The sequence below is a fragment of the Scyliorhinus canicula genome, chromosome 12 (genome assembly GCF_902713615.1).
Source record: "Scyliorhinus canicula chromosome 12, sScyCan1.1, whole genome shotgun sequence".
In the NCBI taxonomy this organism is placed as follows: domain Eukaryota; kingdom Metazoa; phylum Chordata; class Chondrichthyes; order Carcharhiniformes; family Scyliorhinidae; genus Scyliorhinus; species Scyliorhinus canicula.
In genome coordinates this window covers 24,682,271-24,701,689 of record NC_052157.1, presented here as the reverse complement: position 1 = coordinate 24,701,689, position 19,419 = coordinate 24,682,271, and the positions used below count along the sequence as shown (strand labels likewise).

The window sequence follows — 19,419 nt, the reverse complement described above, 5'->3', positions numbered from 1 at the left end:
AGAGCAGTAAGGTACCCAAGCTCCTGTGGTGCCCAATAGGCACGGAAGGTTTCGAGGGTACCCGTGGACACCGAATGCGCCCTCTCCAGGGACATGAATGTAGCCGCGGAAGAGCGACAGACCTTTGGGTTGAACAAGCCCCTTGGTCGCCTGCTGCGTGGACCTGTTGATGTAAAATTTAGACAGGTCAAGGAGCAGGTTCACCAGGAGGTCCTCCTCCTTCCCCACACCTCTCCATATCAGGTGCCCGTAGATCAGGAGCGTGGGGCCGAAGTACAAACAAAACTGCAACAAAAGGTTTATCAACAATCGAAAAAGTTATATAGCAACCTATATGCAGTCTATAGCAACCCATATAAGCAGCAAACTATATAGCATGGTCCACGGACTCCACAAGGCCGCAAAAAGTGCAGGTATGTTTGGAGCCCAATGGCTGTATGGTACTGCTGCATGCAACACCCTCCAACCCAGATCCCTGATGTTATGAGGGAGGACTCCTCCATAGAGGGAACTCCATTGGGGACCCCCGCTGCCAGATAGCAACAAGGTGTGTCGAGGTGATGAGTAAGGAAGTGGAGGATGTGCAGCAGCAATCCAAGAGTTAAGAACTTGGCTCCAATCAGTGACACTGAAGTTTAGCTCTGCAGATTTCATTGGCACAGTTGACTAATCAAGGGAGGGTGAGGTAGCATATCAGGCAAATGACTGCTTCTGGTGGCAGATGAGGTTCAGCTGCTAGAGTGAAGCCGGCATGACAAGCACATCCTTAGAGGTTACCCTCATGCTCACATGTCACAAGGTCGGCCGAGTTGGCCAGCCTTACATCAGCTTTCCAGCCCAATACTAATTCCAGTCTATCAAACTTCTCTGGACCTCCCCACCCGCAAAGTTAAAGGGTCTTCAAGCCTCATGAGGCAGAGGTGTAACCCGTCCCAGTGTCCCTCACTCTGCCATGACAGCCTGGCCTCTCACGGAACCCCACCCAAGAAACTCACGGTTGCCCCAGGCGTTGAACCTCTGTATTCACCTCCCCCCCACCCAATTTCCAGCTCCCACCTAAGGACGCACATTCCCTCAGTGGCACTTTGGGCACAAACCCAGAAAGGGGCACATGGGAAGCGATGCCAGCTTCCAGACCCCCTTAAAGCAAGGGGGACCCCGAATTGCAGGGAAGGTAAGTGCGAGCTACCTCCCCTCACCCACCAAGATTGTGAGACTGAACCCCAGTCCTGGCCCCGAGTTGAATTTATCTGTATCCCCCGTGTCCTCACCGATGCACCCTGAGCATTGAAAACCCCGGATATTCATGGCTACCTGAGCCCCCACCTCTGAAATCCCTCTTGGTGTGGAGGTGGGGTCGCCAGGTTCACATTTATATAAATGTGTTGTAAATGACACTGCGGAAACTTCCGGTGACAGCCATGGAGTGAGCGGTCGCAAATTTGGTGGCTCCCCCTCAAGGTGCTATTTTCCGATCTTTTCCCCGAATGAAGGTTTGGATGGAAAGAGGTATAGGTGTACCTGGAAAAGGTGTAACTCCCCTGTTCCAGCTGCTGTATGGATCCATGATCTAGGAGTGGGACAAGAAGAAAGGAGCTGTTGGAACAGGAGAGTCTTCATGTTGCACCACAGGTAAAGATGGCGGAGGGCAAAGGGCCTGTTCTCCCCGCCCAGTGGACAACAGAGCAGTTGGTGGAATTTCTGAATGCTAAGTTCAGCCAGCAGAGGAAGGAGGCCCTGGACGACTTGGCCAAAGTAGTAGAGCCTGTTAAATCAGAGATCGAGAGAGTGGAGCAGAGCCTGGTGTCCCAGGGCCTGGCGATCCAGAAAGAGGAGGAGGCAGTGGGGGAGCACGAGGAGCAGTTGGCTTCGTTGGCGGCTGAGATGGGTGATACGGGAGACTCAGAAGAGGCTGAAGGAGAAGGTGTAGGATCTGTAGATCGGCTCCAGAAGGCAAAATTTGAGGATTGTAGGGATGCCCAAGGTATCGAAGGTTCAGAGGCTGGCACATACGTGGCCAGAATGCTGGAGCAGTTGATGGGGGAGGGGCCTTTGACCAGCCCTTGGAGGTCAACCAAACGCACAGGGCAATGATGCACATGCCTCCACCGGGCGAGCTGCCAAGGGTGATGGTGGTGTGGTAGTACCACATTTTGGATAAAGAGGAGGTCGGGATTCTCCCGCAATCGGCGCGATGGCCTGATGCTGGCGCCAATAACGGTGCGAACAACTCCGGCGTTGGGCCACCTGGAAGTTGCGGAATCCACCACACTGCCGGGGCTAGGCCGGCGGCGGAGGAGTTGGCGCCGCCATGGCCCAGCACATGCGCAGAACTGCCGGCGTGTTCATGCGCAGGGGCTTTCTTCTCCACACCGGCCATGGCGGAGCCCTACAGAGGCCGGCATGGAAGGAAGGAATGCCCCCAGGAACAGGCCGGATCCTCCCGTGCCCTCCTGAAGACTCCACTAGACGGCCTCCCAGTCAGGTCCCACTGTGTCCATTTCATGCTGGCGGGACTGGCCAGGAACTGATGGCCGCCCGGCCCTTCGGGGCCCGGGGAATTGCCGGGGGTGGGGGCGCTGCCAACAGCCCCTGACTGGCCTGGCGTAAAGCCCACCCCCGCCCGAAAACTGGCCCTGGAGAATACGGCAGCCAGCGGTGGGGCGGGATTCACGCCACCCCCCGGGGATTCTCCGACCCGGCGGGGGGGTCGGAGAATCCCACCCAAGATTCTTTGATGGGCGAGGCAGGTGAGGAAGTGCACCTGGGAGAGGAAACGAGCTGCGGGTATATCAAGACCAAGGCACAGAATGGGGGGGGGGTTATATTTTATTTTTGCTTTTCTATATTGGGGGATCTGAGGGGGTGTATATATTTGCTATGTTTGCTATGTGTTTCGACGGGTGTTAATTTATTATTTGTGTATAGGGGGAGGGGGGCATTGAGTTTTGTTCTGTTTTGTATTTAATTCTATTGGGTTCCTTCTATATTTTGTTGTTGATATTTTGTGAAAACTTTAATAAAAATTATTTTTAAAAAAAGACCAAGGCACAGAGCTGGCAAAGAGGAGGGCCGGGTTTAACTGGGTCGCCTTTGGGTGACTTTCCACAAGCATGAATATTATTTTGGTATGCCAGAGGAGGCAGTGGAATTTATGAGGGACAATGGACTGGAGGATGTTTGCGAGGAGGTTTCTTTGTTCTGGGAAACTTTTCTCTTTTATATGTTCCTTTTATTTTGTTGGCAAGGTGGTTGGAGGGCAGTCCCCTCAATGGGACGAATATCAAGGGTGCGTGCACCCTTTATGCTTTTTTTGGGGGGGCGTGGATGGGAGGGGGTAGGGTCTGGGCTGGCTAGTTAATGGGAGTGCAGTGGGGAGTTGTCAGGAGGTTGGCATAGGGGAAGGGGCGAGGGTTCTTGTTTTGTTTGGGGGAGGAGGGTTTTTGACAAGGGTGCGGTTGGATAACGGTGGACATCCGAGGGTGGGCCGGGAGGGTCGCATGACATAGGCCCAAAAAGGGATATGGTGGATCGGCAGAGGGGGAGGGGGGGGGGGCAGGGAGCTCCCGGACCGGGCTGGTCACGTGGAATGTGAGGGAGCTGAATGGGCCGGTCAAACGGTCACGTGTGTTCACGCACCTGAGGCGTGACGTGGCCTTTTTGCAGGAGGCACACTTAAAGATAGGGGATCAGACAAGGTTGAGGAAAGCGTGGGTGGAGCAGGTGTTCCACTCAGGATTGGACATGAAGACAAGGGGGGTGGTGGTGGTACTGGTGAATAAGCAGGTGGCGTTCGAGGTGGGGAGCATTGTGGCAGATTCAGGGGTAAGGTTTGTTGTGATGGTGAGTGGGAAGCTGGAGGGGGTGCCGATGGTCCTGGTTATTGCCCCAAATTCCGATGATGTAGATCTCATGAGGCAGGTTCTAGGAAAGATTCCTGACCTGGACTCACCGGTTGATCATAGGGGGTGGATTTTAATACGGTTTTCAAGCCAAGCCCGAGGTTGGGGAAGGAGTAGGCAGTGGCGAAGGAGCTGATGGGGTTTATGGAGCGTAGGGAGGCGGTGGACCCGTGGAGGTTTGGGAGACTGGGGTGAAGGAATTCTCATACTTTTCCCATGTGCACTGGGTGTACTTCTAGATTGACTTTTTTGTGGTGGACAGAGCGTTGCTGGCGGGGGTGGTCGATTTGGAGTATTCGGTGATCCAGGTCTCTGACCACGCGCCGCACTGGGTGGATTTGCGAGTGGACCGGGGGGGGAGGGGTCGGGGGTCAGCGCCCGCAGTGGAGGTTGGATGTGGGGTTGTTGGCGGATGAGGAGGTGTGCGAGCGGGTGAGGGCCGCCAGCTGGGGGTATTTGGATGTCAATGCTTGGGGGTGGGGGGGGGGGGGAAGGTTACAACCGCCATGTTGTAGGGGGGGCACTCAAGACAGTGGTTCGGGGGCAGTTTATTTCAATTCAGGCGCATAGGGATTTAGCGAAACGGGCAGAGATGGCAAGGCTGGTGGAAGAGATTCTGAGGGTGGCAGGAGGTATTTGGAGGCCCCGGAGCCGGAGCTGTTGAAGGAGAGGCAGAGGTTCCAGATGGAGTTCGAATTGGTGTTCACGGGGAAGGTGATGGGGCAGCTGCGGAGGGCCAGGGGGCAGTATATAAGAGTGGTGAAGCAGGAGGAGGCCAGGGAGATTGGCGGAATGAAGGACGAGATGAGAAGGCTGGTGCTGGACACGGTGGGGGTGAATGAGGCGTTTGAGGCTTTTTGCAGGAGGTGGTATGAGTCAGAGCCCCCGGCCGGTGGGGAGGGAATGTGACGGTTTCTGGGTGGGTTGGAGTTTCCCCGGGTTGACGAGGAGTTGGTGCAGGGATTGGGGGTCCTTATCGGGTTGTAGGAGGTGATGGAGAGTATGGTGGCGATGCAGGCAGGGAAGGCCCAGGCCTGGATGGATTCCCGATGAAGTTTTATAAAACGTTTGGGAGGGGGGAACGTGGGGCCACTGCTGTGAGGGCATACAATGAGGCGAGGGAGAGGGGGTACCCCCCTACATTATCGCAGGCATCCATCTCTTCGATACTTAAAATGGTCAAGGATCCGGAGAAGTGTAAATCGTACCGTCCGATATCTCTATTGAATGTAGATGCCAAGTTACTGGCAAAGGTGTTGGCCTCGTAATTGAGGTCAGCGCCCGGGGGTGATGGGCGATAACCAAACGAGGTTTGTGAAAGGGAGACAGTTGTCTGCAAATGTGAGGTGGCTGCTTAATGTGATTATGATGCCTCCGGAGGGGCAGGAGGCGGAGGTGTCAGCGGCGATGGTTCTGGAGAAGGCTTTTGACCGGGTGAAGTGGGAATATTTGTGGGTGGTGCTGGGGCAGTTTGGGCAGGGTTTTTGGACTGGGTCCGGTTGCTGTACAAGGTACAGGTTGCAAGTGTGCGGACGGACCGGGTGAGTTTGGGATATTTCGGGTTGCATCTTGGGACAAGGCAGGGGTGCTCGCTCTCCCATTTGCTTTTTGCCTTGGTTATAGAGCCCTTGGCTATGGCGCTTAGAGCGTTGAGGGATTGTAAAGGGATTGTGCGGGCAGGGTGGAGTCGAGCACAGGGTTTCTCTGTACGCGGAGGACCTGTTGTCCTCCCATTGGGTGGCATTGGGAACATTATGGGGATCCTGGAGGACTTTGGCTGGTTCTCCGGGTACAAGTTGAACATGGGAAAGAGCGAGGTGTTCCCGATTGAGGCTAGAGGGTAGGAGAGGAGGTTAGGTGAGTTGCCGCTCAAGGTAGTGGGGGCAAGTTTTAGATACCTGGGCAAACAGGTGATGCAGGGTTCATTATGGCTGCACAAGTTAAATTTGACATGGCTGGTGGAACAAATGAAGGGGGATTTCAAGAGGTGGGATGTGCTGCCACTGTCATTGACGGGTCCGGTGCAGATAGTGAAGACATCAGTGCTGCCAAGGTTCCTGTTCGTATTTCAGAACCTCCCGACCTTTGTCCTGAAGTCGTTCTTTAAAAAGGTTAACGCGCTGATCTCTTGGTTTGTGTGGGCAGCGAAGACCCCGTGGATCAAAAGGGCTTCTTTGGAGCAGGGGCGGGGAGGGAGGGCTGGCTTTGCTGAATATAATGAACGGCAAACATTGCCATTGTTAGGAAATGGGTAGTGGGGGAGGGGTCGGTATTGGAGGCAGATGGAGGTGGCTTCTTTCAGGGGAGCGAGCAGAAGTAGGTTTTTTGACAAGGCGTGGGTGGTGCACGTGGAGGCCTGTGGATCACATTCACATGTTCTGGATATGTCTGAAGCTAAAGGGATTCTGGCAGGGGTTTGCCGATGTAATGTCCAGGGTGTTGGGGGTAAAGGTGGCCTCGAGTCCAGAGGTAGCGATGTTCGGGGTGTCAGAAGATTGGGTCCAGGGGTCGAGAGAGGCCGACGTCTTGGCCTTTGCCTGCCTGATAGTCCAGAGATGGATCTTACTTGGCTGGAGGGACTCGGAGCCGTTGAAAGCGGGGGGGGGGGGGGGGGGGGGGGGGGGGGGGGGGTGACCTGGCACGATTCCTGAGGCTCGAGAAGGTCAAGTTCGTCCTGAGGGGTTTGCTACGGAGGTCATTGACTTTGATAAGGAAGATTGAGGAGTCAGCAAAGGGGAGGGGGGTGGGGGGGGGGGGGGGGGGGGGGGGGGGGGGGGGGGGGGGGGGCGGTAAAGGGGGTTAAAATAAGGAAGGCAGGATGGGAGGAGGGGGCGAGTGTGCGGAGAATGTTGTATAGTTTTGCTTCTGCTTCGGGTTGTTTTTATGAAAATGCCTGAATAAAATATTTTTTTTAAAAAGTAAATGATGCCGTGTGATGTCACATCAGCACCTGCTGAATATTTAGTGAGGGAGGAAGCCCATGAGTGAGTGTTCGCTAATGACATGCTAATGTATTAAAATGAGGTTCCGGGCTCCTGCGCCGTGCGTGTTTCGTGTTACTCCACCAGGGAGGGAGATCCCGATCTTGCCGGAGAGAATGGGCTTTTCCGACACTGTTTGGATCTTGCGCCCGTTCCGCCGTTCTCACTGGCAGCTAACGAAGGATCAAAATCACCCTGTTTATCTTTGCTTCCTTTCAGTTTTAGGAATTACAGGAAAGCTGTAACTCCAGGTAGGGTGTCATCTAAACCCATGAAACACGTCATCCTTGTTGCATGCAGCTGGGAGAAGAGGAAGTGATAACGTGAAATATATTAGCTAATTTTGAGGAACACCCAACCTCAGAATAGAACAGCCTTGTACTTAAGGAGGGAGTTAACCACATTGTTAAGAAAAAAAAATCGTGTGCATATTTATAAAAGGTGTAGACAGTAAAACTGGAGAATGTAGGAGTATGTGGATATACCACAAGGTAAATTGTTACACCATGCTGTTGGGATTAAATACCTACATCCGCTTCTCACTGGAAGGGACAAACCTTGATTTTGGCCTGTTTAGATTAGACATTCTTTGTATCACTAGTGTTTGTGCCACGACAATATAGTTTCGAGTGTACTTCAAAACAAAGGTAGAATAGAGATATTAATTGGCAGTTCAGGTCAGTGAATAATATAAAAATTTATATAAAAATTATTGATGAGATGTTGGCAACACCAAAATGTATTCCCCCATCACTGGGCAGCATGGTAGCACAGTGGTTAGCACAGTTGCCTCACAGCTCCAGGGTCCCAGGTTCGATTCCGGCTTGGGTCACTGTCTGTGTGGAGTCTGCACATCCTCCCCGTGTCTGAGTGGGTTTCCTCCGGGTGCTCCGGGTTCCTCCCACAGTCCAAAGATGTGCAGGTTAAGTGGATTGGCTATGCTAAATTGCCATCAGTGTCCATAAAGGTTAGGTGGGGTTACGGGGTAGGGGGGAGCTATGGGGATAGGGTGGAGTTATGAGCTTAGGTAGGGTGCTCTTTCCAAGGGCTGGTGCAGACGCGATGGGCCGAATAGCCTCCTTCTGCACTGTAAATTCTATGATTCTATTCCTCAAGAGGGTGGGAATGAACCAGCGTCTTGAATCATTGTACCTCATGCTGGAGGTACATCCACAGTTCCAGGATGTTGACTGCCCATGGGGATGTAGGGATGATATATTTCCAGTTCAGGGAACTTGCAGGTGATGGTGTTCCCCATGTGCCTGCTGTCCTTATGCCTGCCCTAGGGGAGCAGGTTTTGAGGGTGCATTATTTAATGGAAGGTTTGTGCTCTCCTAATGGCCTGGGAATGTAACTTTGTGTATAGAAATAGCCACATGCAGAGATGCCTTCTAGCCTGGTCAAATGCAACTCAGAATCAATTGTAGTCAATATTATAATTAATCTGTCAACTTTTACAGATAACTCTGTGGTATATGTAGCATTATGGCAGTGTCGTTTTAAGATGTGGGGTGGTGTATATTGTGCAAAGATTACTCTGTGCTGTTGGGCAGTCCTGCAATTAAGGTGAAATGGTCGGTCAGAGGCTTTAAATTATATTTTTAAAATATTAATAATAATCTTTATTGTCACAAGTAGGCTTACATTAACACTGCAATGAAGTTACTGTGAAAAGCCCCTAGTCGCCACACTTTGGCACCTGTTCGGATACTCAGAGGGGGAATTCAGAATGTCCAAATTACCTAACAAGCACGTCTTTCGGGACTTGTGGGAGGAAACCGAAGCACCCGGAGGAAACCCACGCAGACACGTGGAGAACGTGCAGACCCTGCACAAACAGTGACCCAAGCCGGAAATCGAACCTGGGACCCTGGCGCGGTGAAACAACAACAGTGCTAACCACTGTGCTACCGCGCACATGAGAATAATTGATTGCTTCCTCTTTGTAGGGACTCTGAGGTTAAAGTTTTAGCAGATAGTGACACGATTGTTACAACCAGACCAGATGGGGTGAACTGATTCCTCTCTTTGTTCCATTCCTGGGTTGGTTACAGCAAGAGTTGCAATTTAAAAAGATTCTATTACCAGTTCAATATCTATGTATATTTCTGTTTGCAACACAGTATAAGAAATAAACCAGCCAGGTTCCTGACATTAACAGGCAAAAAATTTGTTTTATTGCTAAAACTCACTCTGGTTAAGACGTTGAAATGATTAACAAAAGTTATAAAATGTACAAATGTGTCCAACTACCCATGAATGCAAAAGCGACAAATATACAGCCTGCTCCTCCCCACGTAACACCCCCCCCCCCCCCCCCCCCCCCCCCCCCCCAAAGCATGCAAAAAATACACCAAACTCAGCAAGAGATCTTAAAAACTTGACAACGCAAAAATTAAAGTCAGAAAAAATAATTATTCCGGGATTGTCCGGATGCTTGTTTACAGCTGAAGGCACTCTTTCCACAACAGCTGTTGGTACTCGGATTTCTCTCAGGAGCAGTTGTGGCTTGTTGATTTTCTTTTCTGTTGGAGACAGTGGTTTTGATTCTGAATCCTGCTTTAAGTATTCTCGGTTTACAGCAATGAGGTCTCCTGGTGGGTTTTCAAATCATAAAGAGCTCAGTTTTGATGAGAGACATTTCAGAGAACATAGAACAGTACAGCACAGAACAGGCCCTTCGGCCCTCGATGTTGTGCCGAGCAATGATCACCCTACTCAAACCCACGTATCCACCCGATACCCATAACCCAACCCCCCCCCCCCTTAACCTTACTTTTTTAGGACACTACGGGCAATTTAGCATGGCCAATCCACCTAACCTGCACATCTTTGGACTGTGGGAGGAAACCGGAGCACCCGGAGGAAACCCACGCACACACGGGGAGGACGTGCAGACTCCGCACAGACAGAAATGGAGAGGGCGAAGGCAGTTGCTCTTTCTGTTCCTGTGACAGTCTCTATCTGACTTCATCCAAATCCAGTATATTTTACATTCACAAGTGGGGTCACGTAACCTCGGGTTTCAATCTAAGCTTGTTTTAGCCATTGTCTCTGAGAGCTCTGCAGACTCTGTGTCACCATAAAGCAGTTGTGTCCTTCGCAAATACAACAGAGTAGGCCTGTGTGCTTTGTTTAGAATCATAGAACTTACAGTGCAGAAGGAGGCCATTCGGCCCATTGAGTCTGCATCGGCCCTTGGAAAGAGCACCCTACTTAAGCCCACACCTCCACCCTATCCCCGTAACCCAGTAAACCCACCTAACCTTTTTGTACACTGAGGGCAATTTATCATGGCCAATCCACCTAAAATGCACATATTTGGACTGTGGGAGGAAACCCACGCAGGCACAAGGAAGACGAGCAGACCGTCCGCACAGACAATGACCCAGGAGCTGTGAAGCAACTGTGCCAACCACTGTTCTACCATGCTGCCCACTTCAGGAAGCGTGTTCTTTTCAAACCGTTCAATGTATACATATGTTTAGCTGATGACATAATAAATTAACATCTTCATAGGACAATACTACATAATTTCAGGCAAAATCTCAATTTTAACAGCAGTTAATGGCATACTTTCCATTATCCACACTTCATCCACTGCTAGACGCACAGGAGCACGAGTAAAAATTAATATTTTATAAAACATCTATGGCATCATAGAATCATAGAATCCCGACAATGCAGAAGGAGGCTATTCGGCCCATTGAGTCTGCACCAACCCTCTGAAAGAGTACCCTAACCTCAACCCACTCCCCGCAGTATCCCCATAACCCCAAATAACCTACGGGTCAATTTTAACATGGCCAATCCACCTAACCTGCACATCTTTGGACTATGGGAGGAAACTGGAGCACCCGGAGAAAACCAATGCAGACACGGGGAGAACGTGCAAACACCAGACATAGAGAGAGTCACCCAAGGCCGGAATTGAACCCGGGTCAGCACTGTGAGGCAGCAGTGCTAACCACTGTGCCACCATGTCGCCAACATCTTTGACCCAAATTGCATTGCAAGGGTAGAAGTGGGGATTAGTCAGTAATAGGGGAATATGGGATATGTAGGGAATGTCCGAGACATTAATGGAAAACATGACTTTATTCACTTTGCTTTACAGTACAACAGCGTTTGGATTTCTGACCCTGATGAAGTCTGGCAATCAGCTGAGATAACCAAGGACTACAAGAGTGGATCTGATGTATTATTTCTGCAGTTAGAAGATGGCACTGTAAGTTGACAAGAAATGTGGCGAAGAAGTGATAGATTTTATTTTATTTTATTTTCAGTTGGTGCAAAGCAATTCAACTAAACTTTTCTCATTAGATTTTTGTACTCTTTCATGCTGTGTAGTGCTGGTCATGGCTTGATTGACAGTATTCTTCCTTCCCAAGATTGTGGTGGGTTCAAGTGCCACTCCAGGACCTGAGCACAAACAATGAAAGTTGATATTCCAGTGCAGTATTGAGGAAATGCTGCAATGTCAGAGGTGCGATGTTTTGGATCAGATGTTAAGCAAAGGCCCTGTCTTCTCTCGGATGTACGTCAAAGATCCCACGGCACTAGCAGGGAGGATATCCCCCATGTCCTGACCAAAATCTATCCCTTACTCAACATCAGGAAAACAGATTGTCGATCGTTATTGTCATGTGAGAGTACCTTTAAGAAATGGATGTTTAAGCAATGTACCTTTAAGAAATGCAGCAGCTCATATTACTGAAGTGATGTCAGAGGGTGGGGGGAGCTGAGCTGAGCTCACTTCTGGTTTTTGGGTGTTTTGGTTTCAGTTTTGAGGAAAAGAGCTTGGGTGTGTCTGTGTTTTCAGTGAGCTGGATCTGCTGTGATCTCTGCCAGGAAAGACTATCTCTGAATCATTTGGGTGATTTAAACTCATAATAGTAATGTCTTTAACCTAATGTGTTTCTGTTTAAAGGTGTTAAGTCTTTTGGAGGTTTGAAGGAACATTTTGAGGGATTATTTAGTGTTTTATTATTTTCGGGGTTATCTTTGAAGTAAGGGGTGGTAAGTGATCCAATGTTTATTTTAAAAGGTTAAGTTGAATTCATGGAATAAACATTGTTTTGTGTTTAAAAACCCACGTGTCCATAATTGTAATACCATACCTGGAGACCAAGCTGTGTGCTTCAAAAGCAACAGTACATTAAAGGGAGAGGCTGGTTGAACTCCATGATACATTTTGGGGTTCTGAAAACGCCGCTCCCATAACATTATCATATTTTTGTTGGGGAGCTTGCATGTGCATGTGATCGGCTTGAAAATCAGGTTTTGGCACACAATTTTGGTCCCAAGGGTGAACTATTATCATTTGAATTTGTCTGAAGGCATTAAAACAGGGACTGCAGGTTTGGCGTCTTAATTGACCCAGTTTTCCTGAAGCAGTTTAGGTGAGCACCACCCGGAACATTCCACTGAAGGTGCGGACTGTGCTGATTGACACACAGTGCCATGATTCAGGATGGCTCAGGGACTGCGTGAGAGGGTATGCGGAATCCTGGATGCAGCACTGGAGGTCCTGGTGGAGGAGGTCCAATGGAAGGGGGGATGGTGTGTACAGGGCAGGAGTCCACCTCACCCCCCTGCCCTTCTTTCCTGCTACAGCCACTGTTACACTGCCCGGCCTCATGCCCGCTTCCTCCCATTCTTCCTGCCGACATGGCTAAGTGGTGATGACCAAGCAGGCCCTTTCCCATGATTATTGCAGTAAGATATCCAGTATATATTATTAGGTGAATTAGACAGCAGAAGGCATTTGGATGATGCACGAGTGATACTATAGTTCAGTACATGAGGATGGGTTAACTCAGTTGTCTGGATGGCTGGTTTGTGATGCAGAGTGATGCCAACAGTGTGGGTTCAATTCCTGAACCTCCTGAGGTTATTCATGAAGGCCCATCTTCTCAACCTTGCCCCTCGCCTGAGGTGTGATGACCCTCAGGTTAAATCGCCACCAGTCAGTGCTCCCCATCACAGGAGAAAGCAACCTATGGCCCTCGAGAACAACAGCAACGTTCATAGTTCAATAGCAATACCAGTTTTTAACTCTCCCCTTCTGGATCCTCTCTCTTCCCAGAAGCAACTTCCCCACTGGGGAACCCCCCCCCCCCTCCCCCCCCCAGCTCTTACGTACAGGATTCGATGAATATCAACTCATTCTGAGGCAAGATCTGTTTGATACTTAGAGGGACCGGCATTTCTGACATTGTCACAGTAAGGCACTTAGCATGATACATTCACCCACAATGCTACCCGGAAGAAACCCACGCAGACACGGGGAGAATGTGCAGTCTACGTACAGGCAGTGACCCAAGCAGGAATCAAACTTGGGACCCTGGAGCTGTGAAACAACAGTGCTAACCCTGTGCTGTTTCCTAGCCAGAATTTTGTGTGACTGTGAGGGAATCTTGCTGATGGTGGTGTTCCCAAGCACCTGATGCCCATGTCCTTCTCGGCAGTAGACATCTTGGGTTTGGCAGATTCTGGAGTGCATCTTGTGGATGGTACACACTGCTGCCATGTTGTGTCTTTAGTGGAAGGACTGAATGTTTACAGCTGTAGTTGGGGTTCTGATCAAGCGGGTTGCTTTGTCTTGGAGTGTGTCAACATTTGAATGTTGCTGGAGCTGCACTCATCCAGGAAAATGGGGAGTATTCCATCACACTCCTGGGGCTGGATTCTCCCCTACCCGGCGTGATGGAGGGTGCCGGCGTAGGGGAGTGGCGCCAACCACTCAGGGGTCGCGCCTCCCCAAAGGTGGGGAATTCTCCCCACCTTTGGGGGCCAGCCCCGCGCCGGAGCAGTTTGCACCAGAAGACTGGCGCAAACACCCGGCGCAGTCAGAAGCGGGGCTGGCCGAAAGGCTTTCGGCGGTCGGCGCATGCGCCGGCAGTGACGTCAGCGGCAGCTGGCCGCTGACGTCACTGCCGGCGCATGCGCGATGCGGGGTTCTCCTCCGCGTCCGCCATGGCGGAGGCCATGGCGGCGCGGAAGGAGAAAGAGTGCCCCCACGGCACTGCCCCGCGGAGTGAGCGGGGGGCCCCGATCGCGGGCCAGGCCTCCGTGGGGGCACCCCCCCGGGTCCGATCGCCCCCCGCCCCCCCAGGACCCCGGGGGCCTGCTCGCGCCGCTGAGCCCGCTGTTCCAGAGGTGGTTTAAACCTCGGCGGCGGGAGAAGGCCTCCCAGTGGCGGGACTTCGGCCCATCCGGGCCGGAGATTTGAGGTAAGTTTTAAAAAAATGAAATCCCGCCGGCGCCAGCTGTTTTCACAGGCTGCCGGCGGGATTTGCACAACGCCGGTTTATGACCGGCGGGAGAATTACCAAACCTGCGGGAGCGGAAATAACGCCGCTTCCCGCCAATTCTCTGACCCTGCGTGGGGTCGGAGAATTTCGCCCCTGACTTGAGCCTTGTAAATGGTGGGAAGGCTTTGGGGATCAGGAGGTGAGTCGGTGCTCGTGCACACCTGTCCTTTGATTATAGTACACATTGCGTGACTGCATCCTACTCATCTTATTGCTTGTGAAGTATCCTTTAAACCTTCAATGTCTTTGTGTCTTACGATAAAAGACAAATTGAGTTTTTCCAGTAATTTGATTTTTTGTTGTTCAGTTAACTATGTTCATTTAAGTTGCATTAAGTTATATTTTTCATCAGCAATTACATAACAATTTAGGAACGCTGAAGTAGCCTATACCTGAACAAAAAAATAAAAATTTATGAAGGAGTTACTTTGGATAAATGTGTATTATTTTCAAAATCTCACACGCTGAAAGATTTATTGCAAATTTGAAGACCACATGGTCTGAATATCGGTCAATGTACAGTTATTTTGCCATTTGTTCAAGCTGAATACTATCTTAAAATAAGTTGATGATCACTTTTTTTAAATTTAGAGTACCCAATTGTTTTTTTTCCAATTAAGGGGCAATTTAGGGTGACCAATCCCACGTAACCTACACATTGTTGGGTTGTGGGGGTGAAACCCACGCAGACACGGGGAGAATGTACAAACTCTACACGGACAGTGAGCCAGGGCCGGGATTCGAACCCGGGTCCTCAGCGCTACAGTCCCAGTGCTAACCACTGCGCCATGTGCCGCCCCCAAAAAGTTGATGATCATGATAGTCACAATATATGATTGCTTATTACAGGAAAGCATTCCATTATGATACTTTTTGTTGAAGCATAAGTGCAGAACTCCTTTCAGATGACTTCATAAAGCAGGTTAGACCATAGATTCTAATATATCACCCAGTTTACTATTTATTTTGAAACTGAAGTTTACTGAAATGTACCAAAAATGCTGAAGGAAGGCTTGATCATTTAGCAGGCAACTCAATCATGAATTCAACCCATGTACAGCATTTTATACAATATGTAAATATGCAGTAACCAGTCAAACAAGTTATTCCTCCTGCTGCCTCTTACTAGAGTTAGGTCTTTCACATGCATAGACAATGTAGACAAACATATTTCAAATATTTTAGTTTTTGATTTATGTGTCCTAGACCATTAGCCAACACGAATAGTTGTTGTTCATCTTCCCACAGCTCTGGATGCACAAGGCAGACTTTCATCTGTCCCCATAGTGAGGTTTTTCCTGTAGCAGGTCGCTAGCTGTGGCCTGGGACTTACAGCTTGCGAGGCGTCACACCACATCAAGCGTGGCTGACCGGGAGTGTCTCCCGTTCTTCCCACCTACCAGTGATGTGCATTGGAAAGATTTTGCAGGTTGACACTCAACCTTTTTGGCTGTGTTATGAACCCAACTCCTTTGGCCATCAAGTCCCGGGGGTGTGCCACAAAGCTAATGCAAATGGTTGTCTTTAATTTGAATGTCACTGCTCCCAGTGATGCTCGCATCACCAATTAGAAATATTTTAGAAATTCTTTGGGCAGCACGGTAGCATAGTGGTTAGAATTGTGGCTTCACAGCGGCAGGGTCCCAGGTTCGATTCCCTGCTGGGTCACTGTCTGTGCGGAATCTCCCTGTGTCTGCGTGGGTTACCTCCGGGTGCTTCAGTTTCCTCCCACAGTCCAAAGCCATGTTAAGTTGCCCTTAGTATCCAAAAAGGTTAGGAGGGGTTATTGGTGTAAGGGGATAGGGTTGAAGTGAGGGCTTAAGTGGGTCGGTGCAGACTCAGTAGGCCGAATGGCCTTCTTCTGCACTGTACGTTCTATGTTCTTTGTAACCTTTTAAGTCATTGGAAAGATTAATTGCTGTCCCATTCAATAAGAAACAAATCCTTTATTTCCTTACTCATTGTAATCACTTTACAATTAGAAATAGCTCCTATTACTTTTTCTCACATGGGTTTGTCTGCATATCCAATGTAACGATGCAGTTCGCAGAAACAAAATTTGGATCTGATATAAATGGTGGTCCCATATTATTGTTGCTTCAGACAGACTGTATCGGGCGGCACAGTGGTGTAGTGGTTAGCACCGAGGTCTCACGCCGCTGAGGGCCCGGATCTGATCCCGGCCCCGGGTCACTGTCCATGTGAAGTTTGCACATTCTCCCCGTATTTGTGTGGGTCTCACCCCCACAACACAAAGATGTGCAGGATAGGTGAATTGACCACGTTAAAATTGCCCCTCAATTGGAAAAACATTATTGGGTACTCTAAATTTATATTAAAAAAAAGACTATTTGATCATGCAAAATAATAAAAATAAGTAAAAGACGCTTCCACATTTTGGTGCCTTATTAGTATAGTCAACACATATCCGCATCTGTGGTTTAAGAATGTCCCATTCTTCCATCTGTCATGTAGGATACCCCACACCTGTAATAAAGACATTTTATACATTCCACCGTGCATGCTATTGAAGTGTTGGGTGTCACAGCATCTTTTGTCTGCCACTGTAGAGCAGCCTTCAGTGCTCATGAGGTGAAAACCCGTTTCAAAGACAAAGGTCTCACAGCCTGACTTTCTCGTTTAATTTGAACATTTTAGGAATTGGAATATCCGGTCGATCCAGTTAAGACACTACTGCCACCTCTCCGGAACCCTGACATATTGGTGGGTGAAAATGACCTCACGGCACTCAGCTATCTGCACGAGCCAGCAGTTATGCATAACCTCAAAGTGCGTTTCGTGGATTCCAAACTCATCTACACTTACTGTGGTATGAAATGAAGTCCCATAACAGACATAACAACACCTTTCTGGAACTTGCCTCTCTCTCTTGCTTGTTTTGGGTAATGATAATCGTTGGCACTGATTTTTGTACATTTTATTTTAGGTATCATCCTAGTGGCTATAAACCCGTACAAAGAGATACCAATCTATGGAGATGCCATCATCCGTGCCTACAGTGGGCAGAATATGGGTGACATGGATCCCCATATCTTTGCAGTGTCCGAGGAAGCTTACAAACAAATGGCCAGGTCAATTTTTCCAAACCATCGGTTCAGTATAAGTGTAGGATATCTATCTGTGAGCAGTAGTTTGGTGTATAAATTTATTGTATGACATATATTCTGTTAATATTACATACATGGTGCTATCAAAAAGTAGTGATACGATTAAATGAAAATTCAGGTAATATGTAAGAAACAATAATTAATTTGTAATAATACGGGCATTGTCCGAATGGCCTCATCGCGCCTGACACGGTGACAGGATGAGGCCGTTAAATCTTGTCGAGCGGCCCTTTGTGAGATTACCGATGCTCTGACTGCCTCGTGTGACCTTTTGAGATGCCGCAATCTGGGCCTTGCCCTCGCTGGGCGAGATCCAGATTAACATATTTAAGTGAGCCATCGGGTTCATTTAACTATGTTGGTGCCCGATGCTCCTGAGGCCCGAGAACGAATGCCCGCACCTGGGAGACCTCGCCACACAAACGTGGACCAGGCGAAACGGCATCTGGGAGGAGTGCCAGAGTTTGAGATCATCGAAGGCCCCCGGGCGGTGGGGCTCCAGGCAGGTTGATACCCTGGCACTCCCACTGCCACCATTATTATTTTTTTTAAATATATTTTTATTAGGCTATTTGCAAGTCTTTATAATAATAACAATAACAGGGATGTGAACATGGTACAATAAACATTTCCACCCCCATCACAATCTTCACACCCCCCCAACCCCCCAACCACAAAACACCAATCCGGCCCACCCCCCCGCCATTTAAAATTCTGCTCCTGCTGACATTTTAATTTTCCACGAGAAAGTCGACCAACGGCTGCCACCTCCAGGGGAACCCTACCATTGACCCTCTTAAGGCGAACTTTATTTTCTCGAGACTGAGAAACCCAGCCATGTCACTAACCCAGGTCTCTACACTCTGGGGCTTCGAGTCCCTCCACATTAATAAGATCCATCTCCGGACTACCAGGGAGGCAAAGGCCAAGACGTCGGCCTCTTTCGCCCCCTGAACTCCCGGCTCGACCCTCTCTCTATTATTAACCACATGGTGCCGCTCAGTGTCATCATAAGAAGGCAAAATGTCAGGTTCCACATGTACACAGATCGCACCCTGTTCTTCCTCCCCACCAATTCTCCAACCCCTCCACTGCCTCAGTGTTGACAGGCTGCTTGTCTGACATCACGTCCTGGATGTGCCTCGCTTTTCTGTAATCAAACATCCAGAATACCAAAGCCATTGTCTTCAACATCCATCAAAGCTCTGCCCCCCAGCTGACGATCCCATCGCTCTGCCTGGCCACTCTCTCAGGTTGTTCAGACTGTTTGAAACGTTTACTTTCTGTTTAACTCTGGGCTTAACTTCTGGATCCACATCCTTCCCATCATAAAAGCTACTTCCACCTTCTGTTTCCAATCCTGCCTCAGCCTATCTGTTGCTGGAACCCTCATCCAAGCATCTGTAACCTCCAGATTCAACTATCCTAATGCTCCCCTGAGTGTTTCCCATCTTCTACCCTCCATAAACCTCTTCATCCAAAACTCTTCTGTCCTTATTACAAGATACCCTTATCGCGTACACATAGGGCAGGATTTTCAGCGCAATCCGCCACATGTTTTGCGGCTGCGGGGCTGGCCCGCCATCAGCTGATGGGATCTTCTGGTCCTGCCGTTGTCAAGGGGAAAGCCTGAGGTGGGGGTTCATCGTCAGTGGGACTGGAAGACCCTCCGGGAAGTTCTGGCAATCGAGTTAGGTTTTAATTCAATCTAATTCGATTAAGATTTTTGCTTCCTTTTCCTTTATGAAATGGCGTGTGCATTTAGGATAGAACTAGGGAAATGATTAAAGTTGTTCATCTCTAGCATTGCTTAAGTGTTTAATGTGTCAGCTTTTGGATAATAATTAACTATTCGGTTTAGCTTCTGCCGAAAGTGCAGGATGTGTATGTGATTCATCCCTGTTGGCTTCTTTTTGTTGCCATGTGGGGAATTTAAATAGAATAAAATGTGGAGAATTGTGGTAGAAATGGGCAATATTGGGGCAAAGGTGGTTGATTGTACACTGAGATGGTTTAAAAAAACATTGGCATCTGCTACTTTGTGAGAACTATTGCATTTATTGGGGGCTTATTCACAATGATTGTTATCTGG

The 19,419-nt window shown here is 49.2% G+C and overlaps 1 protein-coding gene across 2 annotated transcripts in view; it reads left to right on the top strand.

Moving 5' to 3' along the window:
• The window catches only part of myo5c (myosin VC), a 135,464-nt gene that overhangs the window by 16,769 nt on the left and 99,276 nt on the right, over positions 1–19,419 (top strand). For both annotated transcript variants that reach the window (XM_038813540.1, XM_038813539.1), the window contains exons 2-4: positions 11,001–11,111; positions 16,858–17,029; positions 17,147–17,291. In XM_038813540.1, the coding sequence (XP_038669468.1) occupies positions 11,001–11,111; positions 16,858–17,029; positions 17,147–17,291 (428 nt within the window). The remainder of the gene's footprint in view (positions 1–11,000; positions 11,112–16,857; positions 17,030–17,146; positions 17,292–19,419) is intronic.